Source organism: Diplotaxodon limnothrissa, linkage group LG11 (genome assembly GCF_057381915.1).
Source record: "Diplotaxodon limnothrissa isolate DT_005_m linkage group LG11, D_limnothrissa_male_GT1.1, whole genome shotgun sequence".
NCBI lineage: Eukaryota > Metazoa > Chordata > Actinopteri > Cichliformes > Cichlidae > Diplotaxodon > Diplotaxodon limnothrissa.
This window is the reverse complement of record NC_140606.1, coordinates 29078293-29106190: the sequence shown is the minus strand read 5'-3', so window position 1 is coordinate 29106190 and position 27898 is coordinate 29078293. Positions and strand designations below refer to the sequence as shown.

At 42.4% G+C, this 27898-nt stretch overlaps 1 protein-coding gene across 4 annotated transcripts; it reads right to left on the bottom strand.

The window, feature by feature from the left end:
* Positions 1–28: 28 nt before the first annotated feature.
* On the bottom strand, positions 29–24594 carry ptpn3 (protein tyrosine phosphatase non-receptor type 3). 4 transcript variants are annotated; one of them, XM_085366564.1, is made up of 27 exons: positions 24457–24594; positions 23706–23766; positions 23041–23182; positions 20882–21016; positions 20680–20722; positions 20409–20490; positions 19176–19220; positions 19041–19093; positions 18715–18832; positions 18523–18610; positions 18331–18419; positions 14297–14360; positions 13720–13922; positions 13507–13632; positions 13224–13385; positions 13009–13102; positions 12833–12910; positions 12676–12732; positions 11095–11251; positions 10785–10960; positions 10377–10467; positions 10092–10153; positions 8413–8559; positions 7586–7714; positions 3617–3762; positions 3366–3501; positions 29–688 (listed from the first exon to the last, which is right to left on the bottom strand). In XM_085366564.1, exons 3-27 carry the CDS (start codon positions 23107–23109, stop codon positions 614–616), a joined length of 2625 nt encoding a protein of 874 aa, XP_085222690.1. In that variant the 5' UTR covers positions 23110–23182; positions 23706–23766; positions 24457–24594; the 3' UTR covers positions 29–613. The 4 variants fall into 4 exon arrangements, with proteins under 4 accessions (XP_085222690.1, XP_085222689.1, XP_085222691.1 ...); XM_085366563.1 differs by having other exon boundaries at positions 23710–23766; XM_085366565.1 differs by lacking the exon at positions 24457–24594 and adding an exon at positions 24161–24215 and having other exon boundaries at positions 23710–23766.
* Positions 24595–27898: the final 3304 nt, after the last annotated feature.

The window sequence follows — 27898 nt, the reverse complement described above, 5'->3', positions numbered from 1 at the left end:
AAGGACAAAAGCAGACACATGGGTATAAATCAGTGTTTATTGTGTGTCTTTAATAATTTAATAGTGATGGACGGTGCTCAACTTGGCGTGTTGCACCACCATGACTTTTTCTGCTGTAGTGATCTAAGGTCAGCCTTAATCTTCATCTCTGGACTCACGGACAGACTACAGATTACAATGATCCCAGTCAGCTTCTGCTCCCCCCCCCTCCGTTTGATCCACTGACTGAGAAGCATCAGTCTAAGGCACATGTAGCTTAATAGGCAGAGGCACCAAACCAGAGTGGCCTCTTCTTCAGAAATTAGCAGCAGCTCACGTCAGTCTTACATCAGTCTCTATGGAGACCAGAGCCTCTATAAACTTAATGCACTTTCAGCAGAAACTAAGGCCGGCTAAGGTGTAAGATTCATATTCTTGCACAGACAGGCAGATCACAAACAGCTGTGCAGCTAGGTTCACTCTCATTATCCATGTCTGTGCTCCTGTCCTATAAGAGTCTTATCTGTTTTTGTTTGTTTGTTTTTTTTCTAGCTCTGTAGATCTCTCTGTGGAAGTCGTCTGCTATGAAAAGAGGCAGAAAAGTGCGGTTGTCTGGTCCTGGCGCTGATTTGGGTTACGGTGCTGCAGCTCTCTCCTGTTTCTCTTTGTAGACTCGCAGAATGGCTTCACACACAAACTGGAACTGACACTGCAACAAATAAAAACACAAAATATTATTAGTTACTAGAAAACAAAGCAGTTTCTGATGTGATAATACTGGCAAAATAATAACTTTCAAGAAAAACTCCACGTAGAGAGCGCATTAGCAAAAGACACAGTTCAGTGAGTTTGCAGTTCTGATGATGATGGTACCAGGACGAAGAGTCAGAGGAAGGAGATATTAAACTCAAACCCACATGTGTGACATTAGAGGGAAATCAGAAGAGTAACCGAGAGAACAATGTCACTGTGAGTAAAATAACAGCGCTGCGGTGAGATTGATAAAAAGCTCTCAAACAGCTACTGAGACGCCTGATAGTGTAATTGATTTGTAAGAAATTCATATCCGTCCTGTTTTCAAAGAACTGCATTACCAGTAAGAGTCTGTCTGGGTGGTTAAGAAGCCTCAAAGACCAGAAAGATGAGGATTTTCATGGGATTTTAAGAAGGAAGTGCTCCATCAGCACAAAAACATCACAGAGATGAATCCTCAGGGAGTGGCTCTCCTTTCCAAAATAAGGGTGATAGTGGTAGCAGCAGAGGCTCAGGAGTATGCTTGAAGCAACGAGTAACACCTTTCCTCTCCTTCGACAGCTACCACCGAGGTGCTACAGAGCACGGCTTCCAACCCCAGCTTGTGCTAGTGAAGCTTCTCATAAGCCGCCATCAGTATTATACAATGGCAGTCACAAGGTTCTTAATTAGAGTTACAGATGGCAGAAACCAGCAGATGTCCACATCTGTGACAGTGGGCTTATATAAAAGGGCAATTCTGGAAACAGCAAGTCTTCTCTCTCTTTCTAAAATCTCCTGTGGAGTTGCACAAGGTGGTTTAAGAGAAAACTTTCAAGCATGCAACTAATTCTTTCAGGATTCGAAAAGGTTCTAATAAACCAAATCGGCTAGCTAAGCTCAATATTATTTTCCAGTTAATATCTGCACGTGTAATGTGAACCCATTCTTTACCCTCACGTAGAAATGAGCTAAATGCCTCTAACTTGGAGCACAGCTGCTCCAGGTCCTTTTGAGCTGAAATGTGCCAACTGGAGTGTCTCGGATGATCCTGGCGATCACCTATCAGCTGCTTCCCAAGGAGTTACAGGTATGTAGCAACCAGAAAGAGACGCTGAATTAACCCCGGGCCCCTCTGGGGAGGAAATCAAGGTTTGGAACTTCCTCCTGGAAGTGTGATTTTTAATCTATGGCTCTCTTCCACAGCTTGTATTTGTCCCGTCTTCCTCTCTGACCACCAACTGGTTGCAGGAGATGACTGCAGCTCCCTGAGCCGGGTTCTACCAGAAGTTTGTCCCTGTTAAAAGGGAGTTTTTCCTTCCCACTATCGCCAAAGTGCTTGCTCATAGAGGGTCATATGATTGTTGAGTTTTTTCCCTTTTCTCTGTAACACTGTAGGGTCCTTACCTTACAGCTTTGTTTAGCTATCTGTATAATCAATAAGAGCTGGAATCAGAGGAGTACACAGGGCCTGAAGAAGGGATGCAGCACAGGTGTAAACACACGTGCAGCTAGGGCTGGGCCATATCATACTGTTCACGGTAATACCGGTGTATGAAATGAAATATTGCGATAGAATATGTGTAAAACGCCGCGCAGTGCTTTTGTTTTCATACGCACATGGCGGAAAAAACATGGTGGCGATGGAGAATGAGAAGGCCGAAAGCTGATCGTTGAATGTAACAGATAAACCAGAATTGGTTTGTAAAAAAAGGGTGCCAACTTCAGTGGTGTGGAACTGGTTTGGTTTTTGTCCGTCAGATACCCACCAAAACACAATTTTTGGTAGAACATCCAAGCGGCCAAAAAACCTGGGGCTGCACGGCGTCAACACAAGGGGTGATCCGCGTTAACTCGCTAACGGAGATTTGGGGCGTTAACGCGGTTATGGCGTTAATGTCATTTTAACAAGATTAACGCTGACAGCACTAGTTTTAATACGACTTTGGTAAGCTACGAAGCTGCACCGTTTGATCATTATGGCTACCATAGTCAGGAGCCTTGCGGAGTGATACGTACTGTGCTTCAACATAATATCACCGTATTGTGTGTGTGTAACCTCTTTTTAAGTTTTGTGGATATTATACATGGTTATGCTCAGGATATGTTGGCCTATTTCCACTGGACATGCTTTTTGGTTAAACTGTCACAGCAAGGAATTTGCATTTGCACTGTTAAAATTTTATATAGCTTTCGTGCACATAAAAACAGCTGCTTGTTTAAGTGAAAATATATTGAATATATTGGGTTTATTGCCCTAATAAAGTTGTGAAGTTGTAAAGTATTTTGTCTAGAGTCAATTATATTGTCAGTTATATCGTCAGTTATATCGTTATCGCAAATTTTCAAATATATATCATGATAAATATTTTTGGCCATATTGCCCTATGTGCAGCATACAGAAGCTACAGGAGAACAGTATGTTCAACCTTCAGAAGCTCCTCCAGAATGAACTGAATGGAAATGTGACTAAAAGTACTGTGAACACCTTTTAGGCTGTCTACAGTCCAACAGCCAATGAAAAGACAGAAAAACAGAAAGCAGCTAGAAAATCTCTTCAGATACAGATTATCATAATAATAAAATCATAAAATAAGGAGGTTAATGAGGCAGAGAACAATCACAGAGTACAAATCCTTGTTCTGTCTCTGTACCGTGGTCTGAACCATCATGGCTCGTTGATCTCTCAGTGTTTTGACAATGTCCAGTGGGGACACTGGCTGACCCTGGTCCAACTGACTCAGCGCCGTTTCCATGGTGATCAGAACACCTGTCCGCCCAATCCCAGCGCTGCAAATGTAATTCAAAACAAACACGGCATTAAGTTTAGAGGAGATGAAGGTGCAGGGCATGCTGGCAGTTTAAGTATACCTTGTGTGTGTGTGTGTGTGTATTTGTGTGTTACCTGCAGTGTACCATTAGTGGCTCTTCACCTTTCCTCCTCTCCCTGACCGAGCTGATGAACAGCAGGAAGTCTGAAGGGTCGTCCGGTACGCCGTGGTCCGGCCACGCGACATACTGCAGGTGTGTGACTGCACGTTCCTCTCCCAGCTAAACACATGAGTACAAAAAACAGAACACACAAATGACAAACAGATAATGAGAGAAATGAAAATGAAAGCGTTGCATAATCAGTATTTAATATGATAAACATGGAGCCTTTTGGGAAATATGCCCACATTAGACGGCACGGGGCTGCAGGCTCAAATACTCTGACATTATTCAGTATGAGAGGAAACAAAACACCACAGAGAGAGCAGTGGAAAAAAAAAAGAAGAGCAAAACAAGCATGTGGCCAGTAGGTGACACCGAGATTAGGAAGCGAGGGAGGGACGCAGAGAGATGAAAACAGGTGGAGAGTAGAGAGCACAGAAGACCAGAGCTAAAGGGAAAAAAAGTGAAGGCAGGGAAGAGAATGGCTGAGCTGAGAGTTTATAATGGGCATGTGGCCTGTGACTCCTGTGACTCCATGCAGGGATTAACTCGCTCCGCCAGAGGAACAGATGGGCCCACGCAGCAGTATCTGTGTACGCATGTGTGTGCATTCATACTTCATGCCTCCTTGAGCATTATCTGTTTATTTACCTGCTCGCCCAGAAAGGTGATGTGAAAGCCTTTAATCTGATAATCTGCCATATTACAATCAAGCAAACAAACTTCTCGCAAGGATCCTCACGTCAGCACAGCTGCCCACTCCCAACGACACAAACGGGGCCATGTAATTTGTCTGTATTCGCTAATGCACATGCCCGCCCACCCACCCACACACACATACAGACCAAACCACCCACATGGAAGGGACTTGTATGTTGGCTGCAGATAAGTTTGGCAGCTCCCTGTGGTGAGCTCCGTTATGTGGCATATGGCACGAGCATGATACATGCTACTGCAACATATAAAGAGAAAAGCCATGTGTTGGGTCACTGAGGTCATGCCTCTCCATGCTCCACGTGCACACGAGAGCAGGTGGGAACTTTGCTGTGGATAAAATGCAGTTCCTTGAATAGCCACTTGAGGCTTCAACTAAAAGTGAGTTAATCTCTGTAAAAACCCATGTTAAAATGACCAACTTCAGCCTGGTACAGAAACAGTTTTAGTCTCTTTTGCTAATTTGTCCCTTTGTGATAACTGTACCGGAGTAAAATGTTTAAATAACTCACCTGTTTAAATGTTTCATAGGCTTAAAGTTTTGAGTTGGAGCTGTCTTTTGGACATTTTTATTAGTCACCTAATGGAAGATGTGAGTGGGGGTCGAGGTGCCTGGGAAGGTATCTCAAAACTGTGTTGTAGACGTCTGACAGTTTGTGTCATAAGCCATCCCCTCGGTTCCATGGTGGTCGTTCACATTGGACATACATGGCCTCTTACTCTCCTTTCAAGGAGTCTCGTAGTGGTTTCACACGAAACCTCTTGTGGTACTGACCCATACCTCTATTTAAACCTTGGCTCATGTGATGAGGCACATCATTAATAGTAGGGACAACCCCCATTAGGGTTTAAATACCTGGGACTCTCTACCATTTGCTTTCAGAACTCTTAGATTTCACAAATCTGAAAGAAGTCATCCACCTTCTTTCCAAGCTCTGAGAACTGACTGAGAAACTATGCTGGCACTTTGCAAATCAATTTACTACTGATACTTGATCCTCTCAAAAGCAAAGAAAGGGACTGAGAATCCCAACTGTGCACAAAAAAAACAAAAAAAAAAAAAAAACAGCCATGCAATGACGCAATGAAGAACAAGCTGACCTTCCAATGTTTTCAGTGTTTGCTATCTTTAACTTCACTCTCTGCAAACATCACTACGAACTATGTTACAAAACAGTTGTTTGTTAAACAGTTTTTGAAGCATAAACTTCAAATAAACAAGCTGAGATTTTCCCTCAAATCTTTGTCCACCAAACCTTTCAGCTATGGGGGGAAAACCCCAGCCACACATGCCGTGAAGCTAAAACAGCAAAAGTTTCCCCTTTAGTGATGCTGGTGACTTTTCCCTCATTAGCCTGTGGCAATAACACCAAGTGGCTACAAGTAAATATTTATCTATCTACATCATTACTAAACCAGAATAATTGAGAGAATGGACACCGTTTCAAGTTAGACATTCATAGAAAATACAGGATAGACATTCAATGTTAAGTGCACAACACTAATCCACAGGCTCAAAGGAAGTGGTGAGTTTTTGGCAAGAGATATCAGATTTCTTTTTTTTTTTTTTTTTACTATCCCACATATCAGAACCAAATTTTCCAAGCTGTTAGAGCCATGTTGGAGGGAGTATTGAGACTTGGACGCCAATCACTCGCACATGTTTTGTCCCAAAATAAAGTTATTCTGGAGAAACATCTGTTTGCTGCTAAGTAAAATAAATGGTAAATGGTAAATGGCCTGTATTTGTATAGCGCTTTTCTAGTCCCTAAGGACCCCAAAGCGCTTTACACAACCTGTCATCCACCCATTCACACACACATTCACACACTGGTGATGGCAAGCTACATTGTAGCCACAGCCACCCTGGGGCGCACTGACAGAGGCGAGGCTGCCGGACACTGGCGCCACCGGGCCCTCTGACCACCACCAGTAGGCAACGGGTGAAGTGTCTTGCCCAAGGACACAACGACCGAGACTGTCCAAGCCGGGGCTCGAACCGGCAACCTTCCGATTACAAGGCGAACTCCCAACTCTTGAGCCACGATCGCCCCGGACTACAATATGGGTTCCACATTACTCTTGAGGTCTTCTCTTTCAGTCTTCTGTGGTTAAAAACACTGGTTTGTAAAATACTTTTAGTGGCCTGCAAAAAATTTTTGGTATAAATCCAAATCATCAAGCCTCAAACAATGACTGGACACTGATAACGATGGAACTAAGATCTACAGCAGAAATATTTACTAGAAAACGATAAAAACAAACTGCTGTTTATCAATGAACTGAGGATGCCGGCGGCAAAGGAAGCCTTATGTACAATCTAGGGTCAAAATACGAGGGCAATCCCAAAAGTAAGGTCTCCTATTGTTTTAGAAATACGAACAGTATCGTTGACTTCCTGCCTGTTGGGACCACAATAAACACTGACAGGTGAAACAGTGGAAAAACTCAGAAGTGCATTTCAGAACTGGAGAAGAGGAATGCTGAGCAAGGGTGTCAGCATTCTCCACGACACGGCGCGTCCACACGTTGCCTGTCAAACTGTCGCTCTCCTGCAAAACTTTGGTTGGAACTTCATCACCCACCCACCCTACAGTCCGGACCCAGTGACTACCACCTGTTCCCAGAGTTGAAAGAACATTTGTCCGGAAGGCGAAACTGCAGCTATGACATGGGAATTGTAAAACTGCCACAATGTCTACAAAAATGCATCGACCGAAATGGCAATTATGTAGAAAAATAAATAAGTCTTCAAGCTTTAAAATGATGTAAATATTATGGAAAATAAATGGTTGTTTGTATTTCTAAAACAATAGGAGACCTTACTTTTGGGATTGCTCTCGTACATTGCAGTAGTGTTTTTTAGCTTGTTCTGTTTTCCTGCCTGTGTAATAAAACGTAATTAGGGAGTTAAAAATAGAAAACAAACACTTAGAATACATATAATGTGCTGTTTGCAACTTAATCTAGGTTTACATACATAGTGCCAAGACAATCGAGACAAGTTATACTCCAAAATAAAGAGCCCATAGGATGCTGCAGAAAACTCCAACAGCAAAGTAACCCTTCTACGAACAAGGGGTTGGTGAAAGCGGGAAGGAAAAACTCCCTTTTAACAGGAAGAACCCCCAAAAAGAAGCAGGTTCAGGGAGGGCCAGTCAGTTTGAGAGGACAGAGAAAAGAAAAACTAGTCGATTAACCGCTGCAGTTGCTTTTGCTACTGTACCTCTGTGTGTGTCAGGGTGAACTGCCGCGTCACATACGCCAGGTTACACTCCTCCGAGTGGCACTTCACTCGCATGGGCCCATAATCCTTGGTTTCAGGCGGATGCGGCCAGTACTGGTGGCACTTGGTCTGCAAAGTGTATGACATCACCAACAAATTGAATTACTTCTGGCATGAGTCATGAATCAGGATAGAGTTTACTACTGCTACTACATCAGCTGCGCTCTGCTCTCAAGAAATCAAAGTCATATTAGCAGTATGCTATGTTCCACCTGGCAATCTGAGGAACAAAAGCAATTCATCAGGAGCAGGATGCAAACTGAGAGTCAATATGTGTGCGTGTGTGCGTCTGTGCAATCCTCAAGTAGAAAGAAACTCAGGAGACTTGATGAATATCAGGAAAATGATCAATTAATGAGAACATCTGGTTTCCAAGCAACAGGCAAGCTGAGACAGAGACATGTGCATTCAGCAAGACCTTGATATCTCGCTGCCTTGGCGTGGATGCGCCTTCACCCTCGAATTATTTATCTCATTGGCATCCCGCTCGCACTTTATATTTAGCTATTCTGTATACCGCGAAACACTGTAATTACTCACAACAGTGCAAAATAGATCATTTCTGTGTGCCAACATCAACGCGGAACCTTCCAATTACAGCAATCATGTGACAAATTAAACATGAAACAGCATGTAATCACTATGTTAATGCACCGCTGATTGTGAGTTGCGTAATTTCAAGCGTTTCCCCTCTCTGTTCGCTCTTTACTCCTTTACAACGGTGGCTGTTACAGGATAAAAGCTCAAAAGCATAAAATGATGTATACCCGTCCCCTCTCTGTTAGAGTCGTAAGCATGATGATGGTGTGTGTCTGTTGCTCCCAAACAGTCTGCCAAAAGTGAGTGAAGGTCTGTGGTAGTGGACCCTGAGCTGCAATGTAACGTAAACATACACCAGACACTGGGGGCGCCACCTGAGAGAAATACAAGGAAACACACACATATACACACAGAGTGGATGAGTTTACATTAAAACATCAAACAGATACAAGCCCAAGCAGCAACGTCTGTGGACGAATGGAAGAAGCTAAGGTGGAAGTGCCAAACAACCTGCAATTCCTATAGTGGCCACTTGAGGCTTGCTCGAAGAGTGAGTCAGTCCACATAGACTTCCCCCTCCTTAAATGATCATGTTTACAGCATTAAAGTACTTTTGGTCTCTTTAGTCAGTTTAAGCTAAACTGTACAAGGCATGAATTTCATAACTTAGAGCTCCAACCATATGTCCCAATAGAGTTTCTTTATATTTCCGCCTCTGAGGAGCCTGACTGTTTTGTCATTTTTAAGGTGGTTTGAGGTTGAGCAATTGTTTTCCCGACTTTCTGAAAGTCATTCAAAGGTTTTGTTTGGACATGGGCTTCTTTTTCACTCATCTTTAATCCAGTCCTGGACCACTTTGAGAGTAAAACTTTTTTTGTGAAGCCACTTAGCACTGATCTAAAAGACATAACCCAAAACATGAACCAGTATTGTGTCTACACATAACAGAAACAGAACCAATTTTAAATGATATATTTAGACCTTTGTTACTAGCAGCCTGTTGCAAAAACACATGATTTGTTCCCATTTAAAGTTAGCGCAGTTTGACAGACATAAAATAGCATAGAAGTGACAGGTCTAAAAAAATATTTTCAGTAAATGTTCAGTATCTGAAAGTCATGTCTTTCAGAAACAGGAAAGAAACCACCAAGACCTGACACAGTGCCTGAGAGATGCATCTGGACCTTTAGCTGATCTATCTACTCTTCACTGAAGCCTCATCAGAAATGGTCTCATTGAAGGCTGGCTGTCAAGAACCTATTCTTAAGGGAGGGAAACAGGGAGAAAAGGCTGAGGTATGACAAAGTACAGAAGGACTGGACTGAAAGTTAGTGGCAACAGTTCTGATACAGTGATAAATCAGGAAGAGGTCAGGAGAGATGTACAACAGTGTCTCCAGCCACTGTGAGAGCATAATGTGTCATGAACACTGCTGCATTTCAGCCAGCAGTGTTGGGAATCTTAATGAAAATAGGGTAGAACATACACATTATCCATCATTTGAAAAGTGAATGTCTTTCAAGAAGTCTGGAGAACTATTTCTGAACACTACTTAAAGAAATAGCAAGACATCTTTACTAAGAGAGGTCAGGATGTGTTGAAGAATAAAGGTGGTCATATCCAAATATTGACTTTTAAGCGTGACTGAACTGTTTTTGCCTTACATACTGTATTTTCATGTATGCTTCACATGTTTCAATAAATCACTGCACATATTTCCCATTTCCCTAGCAAAATCTAAAGAAATGAGGGGTTTGGCACAGTACTGTACGGTCGCTTCTGCATCCATAAAATCAACAAGTGTGCAGACACAATTTTGAATTAAAAATAAGACTTGGAAGTGGCTATTTCAATTTTTTATATATAATCTATGAACAAGACACAGTTTCATATCAGTAATATTTACCGTGATGTGGCTGGCATTGATATAATCCTCCTTACCCTGCAGCACCACTCTGGTAGTGTCATCTGAAAGTAGAGGAGGACAGCAGTGTGAGAGGGTCACAACAGAGCTGTCAGCAGACCCCAGCTTCAGCCAATTAAATTTCATGAGGAGTCACAGGAGAAACTTGCAGATCAAGGTTAGAAAGGCAGCACGGAGGTGGGTGGTGGGAGGAATTGAGGGATGGGGAAGCACCCGGCTGTGATGAGACCAACAGCAGGGCATAAACAAAGAAACAGGAGCACTTACAAGGCAAAATATCCCTATATCGATTCTTCTCCACGTTCTCAGGGATCCGAGCACAGCTCAGTGTCAAACCGGGCTTCCTCCTGTATAAATTCTAGAAAATACAAGCACATAAACACACCGAGAAACATACACAAACACAAACTACAAATTCCAGGCCAATCACGGTGTCTTGGCTTTAAATCTTCATGGATCAAATTCAAGTGAAGATTATGGCCAGCATCTGTTCAAACACAAACACTTAAAAGCTTGTTATGATCCCTCACATAACCGAGAGGGACAAACTAAATCCTGCTTAAAATAATAAAATAATAACACAAATGTGCCCGCTTGTCATTCATTCACGTCTATGAACATAGTACACCTTAAAATAATAATCCAGTATTCAGCTCCAATTTGCATCTTAAATACCTCGAAATGGAAACAGAGTGAGCCTGTCTGTATCCCCCTCTCTAGTTGCCTCATGGATTCCTCCAGTGTGGGGGGGCGCTCTGACGGGCCAGGTGAGCGTGGCTTTTCTTCCTGTGGTTGGATGTTGAGCGTGAGGGTGGGCAGCGAATGCAGCAGGGGTGTACCCCGGCCAGGACCTGTTTTAGAAGGACAGTTCAAGGCTGTAATAAATATTCATTGAAACATGACGGACAGAGTGCACACTTGGATCACATGCTGTCTCAGCACTTTTGTCTGACAGCGACACACGCACACACAAACACACACAAACCTTTACGTCTGATGAGCAAGGTCAGCTGCCTGGTGTGCGACTCTCTGCTGGCTCGTATGAACATGACAACCTGGTCATGTGTGTGTTCAGAAATGTCTCGACCATTGATTAGCACCACCAGGTCTCCTTCCATGAGTTTGGGGTCGCTTCGATCTGCCTACAAACAACAGAGAGTCGTGTAAGCAAACTTTGACTTATGAAGTGATTTAAAAACATTCTTACTATCATACATTTTGTCCACAAGAGATGCGCGCAATGGCAGCAACTCAGTGCATTTAGACATGTAGATATGGTCAAACTGAGCATCAGAAAGGTGGGAGAAAGATCCTTAAAGTGACTTTAAACATGCCACGGTTGTTGGTGCCAGACAGGCTGGTGTGTTCATATCAGAAACTACTCATCTGAGCCAACCCAACCATCTCTAGCGTTTACAGCAAATATTCAAAAATAAATAAATAAAGAAAGAAATATATATACAGGGAGCAGCAGTTCTCTGTGCCATAATACCATCATCCCGGTGTGTGATGGGATCCGCCAGGGCTGCCCTTTGATTCTGTTCATAATTTTTATGGACAAAATTTCTAGTCGTAGCGAAGTAGTGGAAGACTTTCACTCGGGTGGTCTCAGAATCTCATCTCTGCTTTTTACGGATGATGTGCTTCTGTTGGCTTCATCGGGTGATGGACTCCAGCTCCCACTGGACGAGTTCCTGCCCCAAGTAAAGGAGTGCAAGTATCTCGGGAGAGCGGGAAATGCGGTTGCAGCACTAACCCATCAAGGCGAAGAGAGAAAGCTGAGTGTAAAAGTTTGCAGGTCGATCTACGTCCCTAAGAATGAGATTGTGGATACAAGTAGCAGAAATGACCTTCCTCATTTGGGTGGCTGGCCTCTCCATTAGAGATAGGGTGAGAAGTTCAGCCATCCAGGAAGGGCTCAGAGTAGAGCCGCTGCTCCTCTACATCGAAAGGAGCCAGTTAAGGTGGTTCGGGCATCTTACAAGGATGACTCCTGGGTGAGGTGTTCCGGGCATGTCCCACCGGGAGGAGGCCTCGGGGTAGACTCAGGACATGCTGGAGAGATTATATCTCTCGGCTGACTTGGCCGATAGATATAAGCTCGGACCTAGTCCCTAAAATATTACATTTTTATATTTTTCTGTCATATTTATACAGTTAGTGTCAAACATTCATATTAAACATGGCCAGCATTTCAAAGACCGTGGTCAGCGTGTTTAAAAGTAGCCGTATGAGATAAAAACACAGGAGTGAGATGACTTGTAACACTCGGTATCCAAAGTATTTCATGCTTGGCACAGATTTTGTCATATTGTCATCTTAAGAGGCAATATAACAAGGAAGAAGAACTTGTCAACTCCCAGGATAGAAACATGGAACTAGAAATGAACATAACAGGGTCCCTTATGCTTTCCCAATGTAGATTTCATCTGATGAATTAGCTCATCATTAGTGCTCTATTTCTTTACAAATACATAACCACAAGCCAAAGCTGATTTTTTATTACGTGTTTATGTCTCATTGTTTTTTCATGTAAATTTGTGGAGCAATCTGAGTGCTTTCTTACCGGCGAGTCGGGTTTAACATGCGATATGGCTAGAGGCATCTTCTGATCAACGCCACCCTAACAGGAGGAGGCATCAGAAAATTAAACCGAGGAAGAGTGCAGCAGTAATAAACATAAAACTCTGAGTGTGCGTCGTGAATAACAAGCACAGACCTACCTTAACATTAAAGCCAAACTTGCCCTCCTTATCGGGGGCAATGCATATTAGCATCAAGTCACCGTCACCGGGAGCACCCTGCATAGATGATAACTCATAATCAACACACATATACTGAATACACACACATGAATAAATACACCAAAACACACAGAGCTGATGGTAAGATAACAGACCTTATTGAACTGGGGTAAGCTATCCTCGTCTGTTATGCTGTCATCGGCTTGCAGTGAAATGTCATCTGTCGCTGGGTTATAATCGCCAGAAATGCTGAAAGACATTAAATAAACAGAATTTTTTTAACAGTTTGGATGAACCGAAAGCTTTGACACATTCCTACTGATGCAGGTCTGTTTTATTAGACAGCGTTTCTGTTATAAGAGATACTAACTGCTGAGGTGAACCCTGCCCCTCACTGGTCTTGGAGCTGCTCACAGACGCCCGGTATGTGTAGAAGACATCTTCCCCCTCTGACATGTCTTTCAGGTCAGTGGTCAGCTCCATCGAGGACGGGCGAGGTTTACGGATGCCGTGGCGAACTCGAGGACTTCGCCTGCCGCAGACAGGAGAGAGCAGTCACTTTTTTAAAAATCACATTACAGGAAATGGCACAAGAGGAATGAAGAAAGGTTTAATATGAAGCGCAGCGGAAAACTTAGTGCTGGTGACTGTACCAGTTGGGGGTGCTCGGGGGCGATCTAGAGGGCAGACTCTTGGTCTCCAGGTGCTCCGATGACAGCGACCTCCTCAGGACTGGGTTCCACACCATCCCCCCGACCACTCGCTGGCAGACTGGCCCACTGCAGTCGAAGACAGAAATGACAAATCAACTTAAAATTTCTTTGCCTTCCTGTGAATAAGTATTGCATGGATGTCCAAGGCCTCACCTTTCAGGTTTACTGTTGCCCAGGCCTAGGTGCTGTGTGATCAGCTTTCTGTAGGACTGAAGTGTGGTGTTTTTCAGCCTGGAGCTCCTGGGAGAGCGGTTAGAGGAAAAGAAGCAGTGATGGTCCACGCAGGATCGCCACAAGTTCTTACAGGTCTTGGGGCAGGGCAGAAGCAGAGACATCTCACAGTCCTGGGTTTCTCCCTGCAACATGCACAGTTTAGGCTCTAACTTGGTCTTTATACTGTAAACTGTAGCATTCAAGGTCACATCAACTTATGCTGCTCAGGTTGTAGTTTTAACTGGCAATAAAATCTTCTATCGCCATATTTTCTGAATGATTTATTAGCTGTCAAGCAGAGAAATGCAGAAAAATGTGCCAAAATTATGGAAATTAAAATCAATGCCATATTTCTGTGCGTCTGTGCACACAACGGAGAATAAAAATAAATCATAAATCTCCATGTGCCACAGAGAAAACAGATATGCCAGCCAAGAGTATAGTGTAATTAAGAGCAAGAGTTTGCTGAGGGCAGATTTCCAAACTATTAATAAGGAATACTGAAAGGGGAACTCACGTGCTTTTGTTTCAGATGTATATCAAAGCGTTTCCTCTTAAAAGAAATCTTGATGATGTTCCCCCTGCGTGGAAACAAAAGGACGGGATTGGTCGAAAGGTGATGAATCACGAGAAAAATCATAGAGAGAGAGACAGAAAGAGATGAGCTTTCATAGAAACATAAGACCCAAAAAGTGCCACATGACAAGATCAAAACAACACCAAACAGCAAACGTAACATATACACTTCTGTGCAAAAGTCTTGAGCCACCACACGTTTAAAAAAACAACAACTTTACTTAATAATAATAATAATAATAATAAATTTTTATTTATGAGCGCCTTTCAAGTCACCCAAGGACACTTCACAATAGGATAAAACACTTAGTAAAACAATGGCAGAATAGGAGCAATAAAATAAAAGCACAAGATAAAATTAACAAACAGTGGATTCACAGTGAATATGCAGATTTGAACAGATGAGTTTTGAGTTGGGATTTAAACTGTGGGAGAGAACCAATGTTTCTTATTTCAGGGGGCAGAGAGTTCCACAGCCTGGGAGCAGAGCAGCTGAAAGCTCTGCTCCCCATGGTAGTGAGGCGGAAGGAAGATACAGCAAGCTGGATAGAAGAAGAAGAACGAAGCGAACGGGCAGAACAGGTGGTGGTTAACAGGTCAGAAAGGTAAGGAGGAGTGAGGTTATGAATGGCCTTGAAGGTGAGCAGTAGAAGTTTGAAAATTATCCGGAATTTCACAGGGAGCCAGTGAAGTTCCTGAAGAACAGGGGTGATGTGCTGGTAGGAGGGGGTTCTGGTGATAATGCGAGCAGCAGAGTTCTGAACCAGTTGAAGCTTATGGAGGGATTTTTGGGGGAGACCATGCAGAAGAGAATTGCAGTAGTCAATACGGGAGGTAACAAGACTGAGGACAAGAATGGACGTAGACTGGATGGAAAGAGAAGGAAGCAATCTGTTAATGTTACGTAGATGGAAGTAGGCAGAACGGGTGAGATTATTGATGTGAGATTTATAGGAAAGTGAAAGTGAACTGTCTAGGATGACACCTCCAAGCAGCCAGACTTTTCAAAGTGCTCTTGAGCAATAGTTCTCCAGGCTTTGTAAACATCTTTGGGCATTGGCTGCTTTTTCACTTAGTTTCATTCGTGTTCTTGTACCTGACCATTTTTGGTACAATGTTTTTTTATCTGTTAAGCCACTTAACAGTGAACTATGAATCATATGTGAATCATCTGTTATGTGATGATCATTTCATCATAACAGCCAAATTAACAAAGAACCAGTTTACGTGATATCTTTAGGCTCTTTGTTACTAGCAGGCTGTTGCAAAAACATGTGAATTGTTCCAATTTTTATTAGTCGGATCTATGAAAAATGAAAAAGATAAAGTTTGACAGGCATAAAATAGTATTTTTGCACCAAAAAATTGTTTCCCAAAGACATATTAGCTGAAAACTTGACATATCTTGGTGTAGTGTACATTGTGTGCCTAAAATTGTTGAGGAAACTGGACAGGTGGATTAGAAAAGAAGAAATGACAGGTCTGAAAAACTGCAGCAGATGAAAAGTATTTTCAAGTCATGTCCTTACGAAACAAGAAAAACATCCAGAGACATACATCTGACCCTTCATTTCATCAACTTACTGTTCACTGAAGCCTCATCAGAAATGGCCACAGTGGAAGGGTGGCAGACAATCCATTTGTAAAAAATCGAAGCAGGAGGAAAAGGCTGAGGTACGACAAACTAGGGTGAAAATCAGTGGCAACAGGTCTTGTATTGTCATGAATCAAAGTAGGAAGATTTTGGTTCAAATCATCATCAGTATACAGGGAGTGCAGAATTATTAGGCAAATGAGTATTTTATCCACATCATCCTCTTCATGCATGTTGTCTTACTCCAAGCTGTATAGGCTCGAAAGCCTACTACCAATTAAGCATATTAGGTGATGTGCATCTCTGTAATGAGAAGGGGTGTGGTCTAATGACATCAACACCCTATATCAGGTGTGCATAATTATTAGGTAACATCCTTTCCTTTGGCAAAATGGGTCAAAAGAAGGACTTGACAGGCTCAGAAAAGTCAAAAATAGTGAGATATCTTGCAGAGGGATGCAGCAGTCTCAAAATTGCAAAGCTTCTGAAGCGTGATCATCGAACAATCAAGCGTTTCATTCAAAATAGTCAACGGGGTCGCAAGAAGCGTGTGGAAAAACCAAGGCGCAAAATAACTGCCCATGAACTGAGAAAAGTCAAGCGTGCAGCTGCCAAGATGCCACTTGCCACCAGTTTGGCCATATTTCAGAGCTGCAACATCACTGGAGTGCCCAAAAGCACAAGGTGTGCAATACTCAGAGACATGGCCAAGGTAAGAAAGGCTGAAAGACGACCACCACTGAACAAGACACACAAGCTGAAACGTCAAGACTGGGCCAAGAAATATCTCAAGACTGGTTTTTCTAAGGTTTTATGGACTGATGAAATGAGAGTGAGTCTTGATGGGCCAGATGGATGGGCCCGTGGCTGGATTGGTAAAGGGCAGAGAGCTCCAGTCCGACTCAGACGCCAGCAAGGTGGAGGTGGAGTACTGGTTTGGGCTGGTATCATCAAAGATGAGCTTGTGGGGCCTTTTCGGGTTGAGGATGGAGTCAAGCTCAACTCCCAGTCCTACTGCCAGTTTCTGGAAGACACCTTCTTCAAGCAGTGGTACAGGAAGAAGTCTGCATCCTTCAAGAAAAACATGATTTTCATGCAGGACAATGCTCCATCACACGCGTCCAAGTACTCCACAGCGTGGCTGGCAAGAAAGGGTATAAAAGAAGAAAAACTAATGACATGGCCTCCTTGTTCACCTGATCTGAACCCCATTGAGAACCTGTGGTCCATCATCAAATGTGAGATTTACAAGGAGGGACAACAGTACACCTCTCTGAACAGTGTCTGGGAGGCTGTGGTTGCTGCTGCACGCAATGTTGATGGTGAACAGATCAAAACACTGACAGAATCCATGGATGGCAGGCTTTTGAGTGTCCTTGCAAAGAAAGGTGGCTATATTGGTCGCTGATTTGTTTTTGTTTTTGAATGTCAGAAATGTATATTTGTGAATGTGGAGATGTTATATTGGTTTCACTGGTAAAAATAAATAATTGAAATGGGTATATATTTGTTTTTTGTTAAGTTGCCTAATAATTATGCACAGTAATAGTCACCTGCACACACAGATATCCCCCTAAAATAGCTCAAACTAAGAACAAACTAAAAACTACTTCCAGAAACATTCAGCTTTGATATTAATGAGTTTTTTGGGTTCATTGAGAACATGGTTGTTGTTCAATAATAAAATTATTCCTCAAAAATACAACTTGCCTAATAATTCTGCACTCCCTGTATATGGAGGAGAGGTACGTCAGTGGGTGTCTGCAGACATTTGTAAAGCTCTGTCATGGTTTGGGAAATTCAGCCAGTGTTGTTGAAGATCTTGTTGAAATTGAAGGAATTATGAACACAGAAAAATACAATCCAACTTTGATCACCATGCAATATGATGTGGAAAGGGTCTGATTGGCCACAGCTTCATTTTTCAGCATGACAGTGAGTTGTGGATTGGCCTCCCCAGAACCAGGACCTTCAACATTATTGAAGCAGTGTGGGATCATGTTGACAGCGAACGGAACAAAAGGAAGTCAACATCCACAGAAGAGCTTTGAATGCCCTTCAAGAAGCCTGGAGAACTATTGCTGAAGACTACAAGGAAGCTGCCCAACAGAGTTCAGGCTGTGATGAAGAATAAAGGTGGCTGTACCAAATACTGGCTTTTTTTTTTTAGGTTTGAACATGTTTCACACGTTACATTTTCTTAGCAACATATAAAGAAACGAGGGTTGACTCAACAAATTTTGGGAATGCAAAAATACCTGGATTTACATAGCAAAACAACAAACAAACACAAGAACAAAATAAAAGCTGCAGCATTAGGTTGTAATAGTACTCCAAATTAAAAGCTTGATTAAAATAAGATAAGCAGGACCATCACTCACCACGGGAAGAAACTGGAGCAAATCATATTACAAAATATTGCAACACCACTTGAAGCCAAACCCACCATGAGAGGGGCATTGTTGGTGTCCTGGGAAAGAGAAGATGAGGAAAAAGACAAAAACAATCAAATCTAAAAAGAAGAAGTAGAAGTCAAACCATGACACAAGATGTTAAAAGTTTAGTCACAGTACCGTGGCAGCATGCAGCTCCACTCCGTACAACTCTAGCGTCCGTGCTGTGTTGAGAAAACAGAGCTCTGCATCGCTCTTCTTAAGCCCTCTGAGAACATGCAGTCACATATAACAACAGCAACTAACTGCACAACAAAGCAGCCATTTTTATTATTTCAGTGGCGGCTAGATGTAGTGAACTGTCTTAATTACTTGTGTTGTGGATGCAGATCCTCCACTTTAGATAGGAAGTCTTCATCCTGTTCAGGGATGAAGTGCCATTTTGAGAGGTAACCAGGGAGCCAGGACGGACAATGATCTCCCATTTCCGCTGCAGATGTTGGTAAGAGACACTGAGCATCCATCCACACAGAACAACATAACCAGCAGCACACATCCGTGTATCCTGACATCTGGTGTACTGTAAGAGCTGCTAATTGAGAGGATCGAGAGCATCCTCACAGGAATAATTACTCACAAGGTTATTATTGAGCCATTAATCATTTGGGTTTTTTCTAGGAAGAGATCGTGAGACTTACACTGCACAGCATAAGAAGCCAGCACTACAGCTGCGCTCAGTGGGCACTGCAACCTGCAATCATATTCGATGATTACACTAAACATAAGCTGTGCACAAGGGAGAGGATACTTGAATTTGATTTTCTGTTACTAACCGTCCTTCTCTAATGTCACTCCTGATCTGGAGGAAGTACAGGTGCCTGGAGGAACAGGACAAGAGGAACTTTTAACAACCCACACCTTTGTTCTGTAGCCTACAGAAAACCCTTTGAAGCGGTTTGACCTATTGCTACTGCTAAATATGTCAGCAGGCTAGCCTTACTGGCTACGAGTCAGAAGGTACAGTCACACTAAAATATTTCAACAAAGATTTTCTCACACACAAATACCCCCGACTGTTCCAGGTTTTTCGCTTACGCTGTAAAATCTCTCACTGAGGATCAAATGGGAATGGCAGCACACGTTTTACACAGAAAATAACCATCAAATATCTGTTATTTTGGATCATCTGGTGTTGCAGATTTTGTTTTGAATATTTCAATAACTGCTGAGGCTACTGAAAATCGACTTTCAGACATTCGTGTTGCCTTCAGGATCAATCCTAACAATTTTTGATGAACTGGTCCCTTTTCTATCCAGCGCTTCACGCCGAACAGAGCACATAAGCGCCGTCAGCGATAACATTTAGTTCAAAGTTTCACAGAGCTGCTAGAATACCGCAAGACTCTTCGTCTCGTGCAGTCATCATTTGGAGGAGCCACTGCTTCACATGAAACTAGTTATTTGGCCTAGGAGTAGGCCTGCAAGATGCAAAGAAAATCTCTGTTATTCAGTAACACTGTATAATACTGTAATGACAATATAACACAAAAAAAGCAAATACTTAAGTGTGCATTTAAGATGTAACAGCTCAAACAAGGGTTTTTCCTTTAGTTTCTGAGAGGCTAAGGTACATTGTTGTAATGCTCAGGCAGTGGGAGGTTTTCTCATTTTCCCACTCGCTATTATCCTGCTGAAACTACTTTCCCTTATTCACAAGGGGGTCGCCACAGCAGGTAGCTCAGCATGCTTGACTTGGCAGATTTTTTACACCGGATGCCCTTCCTGACGCAACCCCCAAAGGGATCTGCATCTCTTCCCAGGACCAAACCAGGGAGCCACTGCTAGCTACCTATCCTGCTCTTGGTATAAATATAATGTTCTCTGTCTGGCAGGTTTTCTTAGCAACTACACTACATTCCTTCTTTTGTGTTGTGTTTATCACATATCTTTGTATCCCAGTGATTATAAAAGTATTAACTAATCATCACAACTTAAGAGTAAGCCAAACTACTAAAACCCAGTCGAAAAAATGAGAAAGCCATCTATGATAAGCGTCACGTACTAACCTTGTCTGTTCATCCTGCAGAGAGTTGGGATCAGAGATGAAGAATCGTACTCTAAAGTTCAGATAAAAGGGGGACACGAGGCCTGCAGAGAAATAGCAGCTTATCAAAAGTGGAACACATCCATGGGCACAAGTTCACCTCAATCTTAAACTGTTCCTCTTTTCTATTAGACTCTCTCTTTATCTAAGCATTTAAATTATATTTAAAATGGCTAGAAACATAATTCCAGCTGAAGACAGTTAATTCTCTGCAGGCAAAACAACTGAGATACCTTTTATCTGCTTCTTCAAGGGCTTCTCGGGCTCCAACCATCTCTGTAAGAAAGGCATTCATTAAGTATAATGGCTAACTGGGGCTAAATAAAACCATTTATGTAAGCATGCCCCGTGGTTATCATCAACTAAACAGCAATCAGCATGTGCAGTACATTACAATCTCAGTTGCAATGTGCAGCAGAGGAACAGTGAGCTCACTGGAGAGTGTGTGTTGGCTGTGATAGAGGCAATGGCTGTGCTGGATTCTCTGATCTGCAGACTGAAGAGCTGCCTCTCCTGCAGGCGCAGGTGGTCGCATACTAGGTCCAACAGAACCACGCCTTCATCCTGCTTCTGAAAGATGGAAACAACAACAAACAGCATCACAACCAGCCAAACTTTCCGGTTGCTTATCTGTACACAAAAATACACCGATCAGGCATAACATTATGACGGCTGACAGGCGAAGAGAATAACACTGATTATCTCTTCATCAGTGCACATGTTAGTGGGTGGGATTTATTTGCGAGCAGGTAAACACGCTGTTCATGTGTTAGAAGCAGAAATAATAGCCAAACGTTGGCATTTGAGCGAGTTTGACAAGGTCCAGATTGTGATGGCTGAACGACTGGTCAGAGCATCTCCAAAACTGCAGCTCTTGTTGGGTGCTCCCGGTCTGCAGTGAACCAAGGAAGGAACCAAGTGGTGAACCAGCGACGGGGGTGTTGGGTGCCAAGGCTCAGTGATGGGTGTGGGGATCGAAGGCTGGCCCGGGAGGTCTGATCCAACAGACGAGCTACTGTAGCTAAAATTACCAGAAACGTTCATGGTGGTTCTGATAGAAAGGTGTCAGAATACACATAGTAATGGTGTCCATGCTGACCCCCATCCATCACTGAAGGCACCAACAATGCAAGCATCATAACTGGACCATAGAACAACATGGAAGAAGGTGGTCTGGTCTCATTAATCGTATCTTATTTTATATCACGTGGTCCGGTGTATATGCGTCACTTACCTGGTGAACTCCTGGCACCAGGATGCACTATAGGAAGAAAGCAACACCGGGGAGACAGTGTGATGCTTTGGGCAATGTTATGTTATGTGGATGCTACTTTGACACATATTACCTACATAACCACTGCCACAGACCCATATACCCTTTCATGGAAACCGTAAATACTGATGCCTCTTTCAATAATAATAATAATGCGCCCTGCCACAAAGCAAAAATGGTTTAGGAATGGTTTGAGGAGCACAACAACGAGTTTGAGGTGATGACTTGACCTCTAAATTCCCCAGATCTCAAATCCAATCAAGCATCTGTGGGATGTGCTGGAAAAACTCGATCCATAGAGGCTCCACCTCACAGCTTACAGGACTTAAAGAATTTGTTGCTAACATCTTGGTGCTGGAAACCACAGCACACCTACAGGGAGCCTAGTGGAGTCCATGTCTCAGTAGCTCAGGGCTCTTTGTACAGCAAAAAGTGGGGCTAACACAATATTAGGCATGCCATTGATCTTATCAGGCAAAGGCACTATTAATCATCTTGATCTATTAAGTTTTGCTTTGCAGCAAGCTCCACAAGCTTATTTCTCACCATATTAGGCACTTCAACAAATTCTAACAATGGTTTTGGTTTAGATCCACCTTTCCTCAGAACACATCTTTGTTTTACAACACTCCCTTCTCGAGAAAATTACTCTGTCACCCCCGGTCCAGCTGAAGCCATAACCCAGAAAGCGCTGTCTTCTTGGCTCATACACAGCCCACATCTGACTTTTCTTTAGGCTACATTTCACACTGACGAACAGAATTGACTGAGGCATATGACTGCCACAGCTCAGCCACAGGTCTGCCACATATGATCAGTTTAAACCGCCTCTGCCTCCCTTAGAAATGCTTCAGTGAAAGTCGGCGAACCTTATCCAAACAGAAGCAGCACAGGAGCCAAATAAAGACAGTAATGGAGAGTTGGAATTGGATGCTCTTTATGACCACAGCACTCTCACTGTTCTCCCATTGTTCACATAAAAATGCTGCACAGAGCCTGTCCTGGAAGGCAGTATCACGCCTGTCAGTGTGTATACTGCCATCAGAGGCCAATGTGATACGCCGACAGCGTTAAAGGCTTCAAGTGTGGCGATCACTAGAAGGAGATGAGCATGCCCTTCGAACCAACGTCGCATTGTTGAGTGAGAGATGTGGATCAATGGGAACAGGAAAGAATAGTCTGCCACTTCATCACGTGTGACGCAACAATCATTAATAGAGTGCACGGGCAGAGAGAAGTAACATGTAATCTGCTCAGAAAGGACATGTGTCTGTGTGTTTATGGGTGTGTTTGCGTGTGTGTGTGTGTGTGTCTTACGCACACTGACTCTGAAGGTCTCGATAGTGCCGTCCAGCAGCTGAACCAGGCAGAGCAGGTCCGGTTTTGGCATGTCTGTTACCAGGGTAACTCTGCCTCCCTCTCAAGACAAACGCCCTGCCCTCAGCCTGTCACCGAGAGGGGACCTGGAAACACACAATCACACACAACCACACAAAAGTGTCAGAGGTTTCCAGCCTGTTGTCTTGCACAGAAAGCACCTCCCTTCTGGATGACACTGTGTGGTGAGTAATATATGTGCCTGATGGAGCATCAGACTGCAGTGAGTAATGCACTGTGAATGTGAAGGAGTGACTGTAAGTGTATGTGTGCATGGTTTGTGTAATCCCTTATTATTTGGCCTGGGTTTGAACATGTCCCTTCCCTCTCCCTGCTGCTCTCTCTCTCTCTCTGCATCTCCCCGCCTTTCACAGGCAGCTGAATGATAAGAATGTTAAACATTTTCAGAGTTGAACACGCCCCATCGACAGTGCTACACTGATCCCAGACCAACCAGAGAAGGAATGCATGAACACAAAAACATGCACTACAAATGCACACATGCATGCATCCATGTATTCATACATGTCTGTGTGCACGCACGCTCAAAGGTAAAAACAACTCTGACACTGCGTTCCATGTGCAAGCATTGCATGTGTATGTACATACTTACATGTGTGCAGTCCTCAATTTCCAGGTGAACCGATTACTGGATCTGGCAGGCCTGTTTCTGAAAGAACACACAATGTCTGAGTTAATGTTTGAACACAGTGACACACTCTGAATATATTAGAGCAGAGCTGATGTCAATCAGATGACTGGTTTTCCATAACAACCCGCTCACAGGCAGACCTCTGATGAATTAACAAGTAAATGTTAGATTTAAAGGCAAATTCATCATCATGTGGCGACTGTGGCTTCACTGCGTCCTTTGCATCTTGTACCTATTACTCATATGTTGTGGCTCAATCGTACCAACGAGGGAACTGGGGACGAATTAGCCTATTTTATTGTGGTAATAAGGCATACTTATGCTATAACGTTACCAGCACACAAGTTACAAACGTGTACTGTGGATAAACTTAGACGATAAAGTTCAAACAACCCGGTTTGTGCTGCTTTACCTGATAAATCACTAACAAACAGGGCCTGTCTCAGTGTATTAGGCCCGCATTTCTGAGCTCCGTCTGTCTCAGCCTGTCGATAATAAACTCTGTCGTGACCTCGCTGTACTTTGTACCACAGCGCGAACAAGGAACCTGTTGACAGCCTAAAGTTTCTCTGCTGCTACACCCAACAGGAGGAACGCACAGTACTGGCAAACTTTCCTCCAACCACCGCAGTCCTCGCTAAAGCCCGGCCAAGTTCGTGTTTTCTGGGAAGAGAAAGGTTTAAAGGACATTAAAAAAGGCTTTACTACCTCAGTGGTGCCGCTTCTGAGACGGGTCATATCCCTCCGGAGTGTGCGCGGAGAAAACCTCGGAACGGGGCCTGTCGGAGGAGCCAGGTAAAGTAGGTAAATATCCGGGACAAGTTTCTCATCCCTGCCTGCGCTGACTCCGCGCGGCCCCGCCCCTTTCTGCGCGCCCACGCTGGGAGGCGCGCAGGCAAAGCAGAGGAAGTCTGGAGCATAGACTGTATATAAAGACAGCCTGTAAGAACAAGGCCCTGCATTAACAAGCTTGCAGTTTTATGTATGCTTGTGCTTCAGTAACAATAAAGCTTATCTTACTTTATCTTTTTAACCCCTCAAAGCCTGAATCATGAAATAATTGCCTTGAAAAATCTTTTAACAATTAAAATAAAATTAATTAGATATTAATTAAAAGCAGAACAACAAACGTTATCGCAAAATTTTAAAGTGACATGAAAATAAAATACACGATGAAATGTTTTAAGTTTGCACTTTACTCTACTCAAAGATTACATTTTTTACAATTTACCTTTTTTGTGATTATTAAAGGTGACTGTGTCTTATTTTTATAATGATAATAATAATAATAAGATAATAATATATTCGTCTCATTAAGTCTGAGATCTCTCTTTCAAACCAGACACAAAAACTAAAAATATATACGCAAATTAAGACAGACAGCCACCTAATAAAATAACGCATTATACATAATCACATATTATATGTTTAGAAGTGTTATTCTTCCCATTTATTTATCCAGGACTCAATATTAGCTTTAATAGTTTTAATCTTTAATTTATTTCGTTTGTGACAGGTGCACCACTGAGGGTAATTCAGAGTATGTGAAGTTTAAGATCATGTTGGCATGAAATATTCATGAATATTCTCAGAATATTCATGAAATATTCTGAGAATATTCTGTATTAAAGCTCAATGAAGTGCTCTAGTTTCAAAACAGGAGAAGCACTGCAGCAATGTGCAAACACATATATCGTTTTTTCTGACAGCAGACTGATGATTTCATAAAGCTGTTCGCTCAGGAAAAGGAAAAGGTGTTTTTTGTCCAACTTTAGGATTACAAAAACAAGAAAAGCCTCCAAGGTTCTTCATCAGACTTTATATGCTTCAAGAAATGTTCTGGCTTGATGTCACCATCTACAGGACACTTGAAGTACTGCGGCTCTCTCCTCCATGTCCTCTCATAGTAATACATAATAACAAAAATACACTTCCAATAGCTGATACTGACCAAATCCGAGAGACATGTAAAAACAAAACTGTCTTTAACTGTCATAGTGTTTGATGGTAATGATATGCAAGTGTAAAATATTTGAAATTCCCACTTCAGACAGAGATTTAAAAAGTAATGATGGCACACAGTGTGAAAACCTGTCTTAAAATGTTCCAGCATAGTGATTTTAATTGTTCTTTGTACTGTATGTAAGCTGAAACAGGCAGAGATGAGATGCGTGTCAACCAGGTGCTTGTTCACCAGCAGTGAGTATTACACAAATCAAAGCAATAACACTGCTGACCACAAGCGGCATGCTGTTTCAGTAACACCCTCTGATGTTAGCTGACAGCCCTTTGCTACTAGATGACTCATAGTTGGATGAGGCAGCCTTGTCAACGAAACTAATGAATTAAATATGTTTGATACATGTTTCATCACCTCTTTTATTACACTTCATGACTTAAACACCACAACACTCACTGACTTCTACCTAAACTCAAGTTATTATTACTATATACTGGCACAACTAAGCTTGCCATATTATTGTATACCATATGTTCTTTCTCAGGGCAGACTTCCACCAATAGCGCCTCATACAATATTCAGTATCAGTGTGATTATACAGTATATATATATATATATATATATTTATATATATGTTTACAGTATCTGTAGATTACTAATGTAGAGCAGAGCTTAATAAGTCAACATTAACGAACTCATGCAGGTGGTCTCACGCATGGGCATGAATGTTATTTGTTTGTTTTCCAGGGTGGAATGATTGTACGATATCTTTAATTATGTTAAAAAATAAAAATGTTTCAGTTAATTTCGGATTTTCTGTAATCCACACATGTCAAAAGATATATACACAGGCTGTAATACATACACAGACTCAAATCTTTTTATAAGCGGTGCTGAATGTTCTACAATATCTTTTAAGCTGATGAGCCCATGACCTATTAACTTCTCATTAGTTATTGACATGATTGACTACAACAGTTAGTTTGTATTTGCCAACATAAAAAAGGATTTGTTTGACAGCCATCGCTAGAATACTCTGAACAATGTGAAACTTCAAGGATCTTGGCAAAGATCTAAGAAGGAGAATTATGGATTTACACAAGTTGTGAAGGTCTCTTGGAGCCATTTCTAAACATCTACACATTCCAGGATCATCAGTGTAACTACAGGCGTCCAACAAAGAATGGCCACGCTTCATACTGATGTCTTCATAAGTTTATTTCTCTCTCTGTTATTCTTTTCAGCCACCGTGAAGACGTGTGCGCCTCTTGGACCACATGCAGAATAACATTAATGTTGTGGCTGTAGCCGCATCTGTAGCTCTGTATCCATGCTAGTTCTGACCCACAATGCCATGGTTGTGCTCTCAGCCAAACTCTGGCCATGTGACCATTACAAACACCTCCTCATACAAACTTTACAGCACTTTACATCTTTAACAAACCCTTATTTTGTAACCTCATATTATAGACAAGTAATTTAATAAATGCTACACTTTTATTATCTCATTTAATAAATTTTAACCCTTTCCAACAAATAAATGAATTAAATTAAACATGAATCTATTACAGAAACATATAAAACCAACACCTTTATTGTAACTGTCTCAGGGACAGTTACAATCAGTTCAAATAATTGTTATTTTGATGTGTCAAGCGTCACTGTCCAAAGTGAAGAGAGTTTTACACCACCATGGACTGAGAGGATGTCAACCAAAATACAAGCCAAATTCCAAGCTCCAAATTTTAAACCTTCAAGCTTGACTGAAATGTTCAGCTTCCTGCATAGACCATCCATCCAAATGCCTTCTGAAGGAAAGTATAACGGTCAGACCAGATAAAGCTTGAGCTGTCTGATCATAATACCTTGAGGCATGTTTGGAGAGGTAAAGGTGAGGCTTTCAAACCTATGAGCGCTGTACCAGCTGTCAAGCATGGTGGTGGTAGCACCATGATCAGGGGCTGTTTTGCTGTCAGTGATACTGGTGCACTGCACAAAGCGGTTGGAATAATAAAGAAGGAGCATTGCCTTCAAATTATTCAGCTTCACCTTAAATCAATAGATAGATTGTTGAAACTTGGACAGTTAAAGGACAATGATCCCAAACACACATCAATACTGGTTTTGGAATCGATAAAAACGGGCTAACTTTAAGCTTTTGAAATGGCCTTCCCAAAGTCCCGACTTCAA

What these genes read in the sequence shown, in the direction of transcription:
- ptpn3 (XM_085366564.1), bottom strand. Translation starts at nt 23,109, where the DNA reads ATGCCAAAACCGGACCTGCTCTGCCTGGTTCAGCTGCTGGACGGCACT. An exon ending in CAGCCAACACACACTCTCCA is followed by an intron (nt 20,723 to 20,881) that starts GTGAGCTCACTG and finishes CCTTTCTTACAG; the next exon opens with AGATGGTTGGAGCCCGAGAA. An exon ending in GGCAACAGTAAACCTGAAAG is followed by an intron (nt 13,633 to 13,719) that starts GTGAGGCCTTGG and finishes CTTCGACTGCAG; the next exon opens with TGGGCCAGTCTGCCAGCGAG.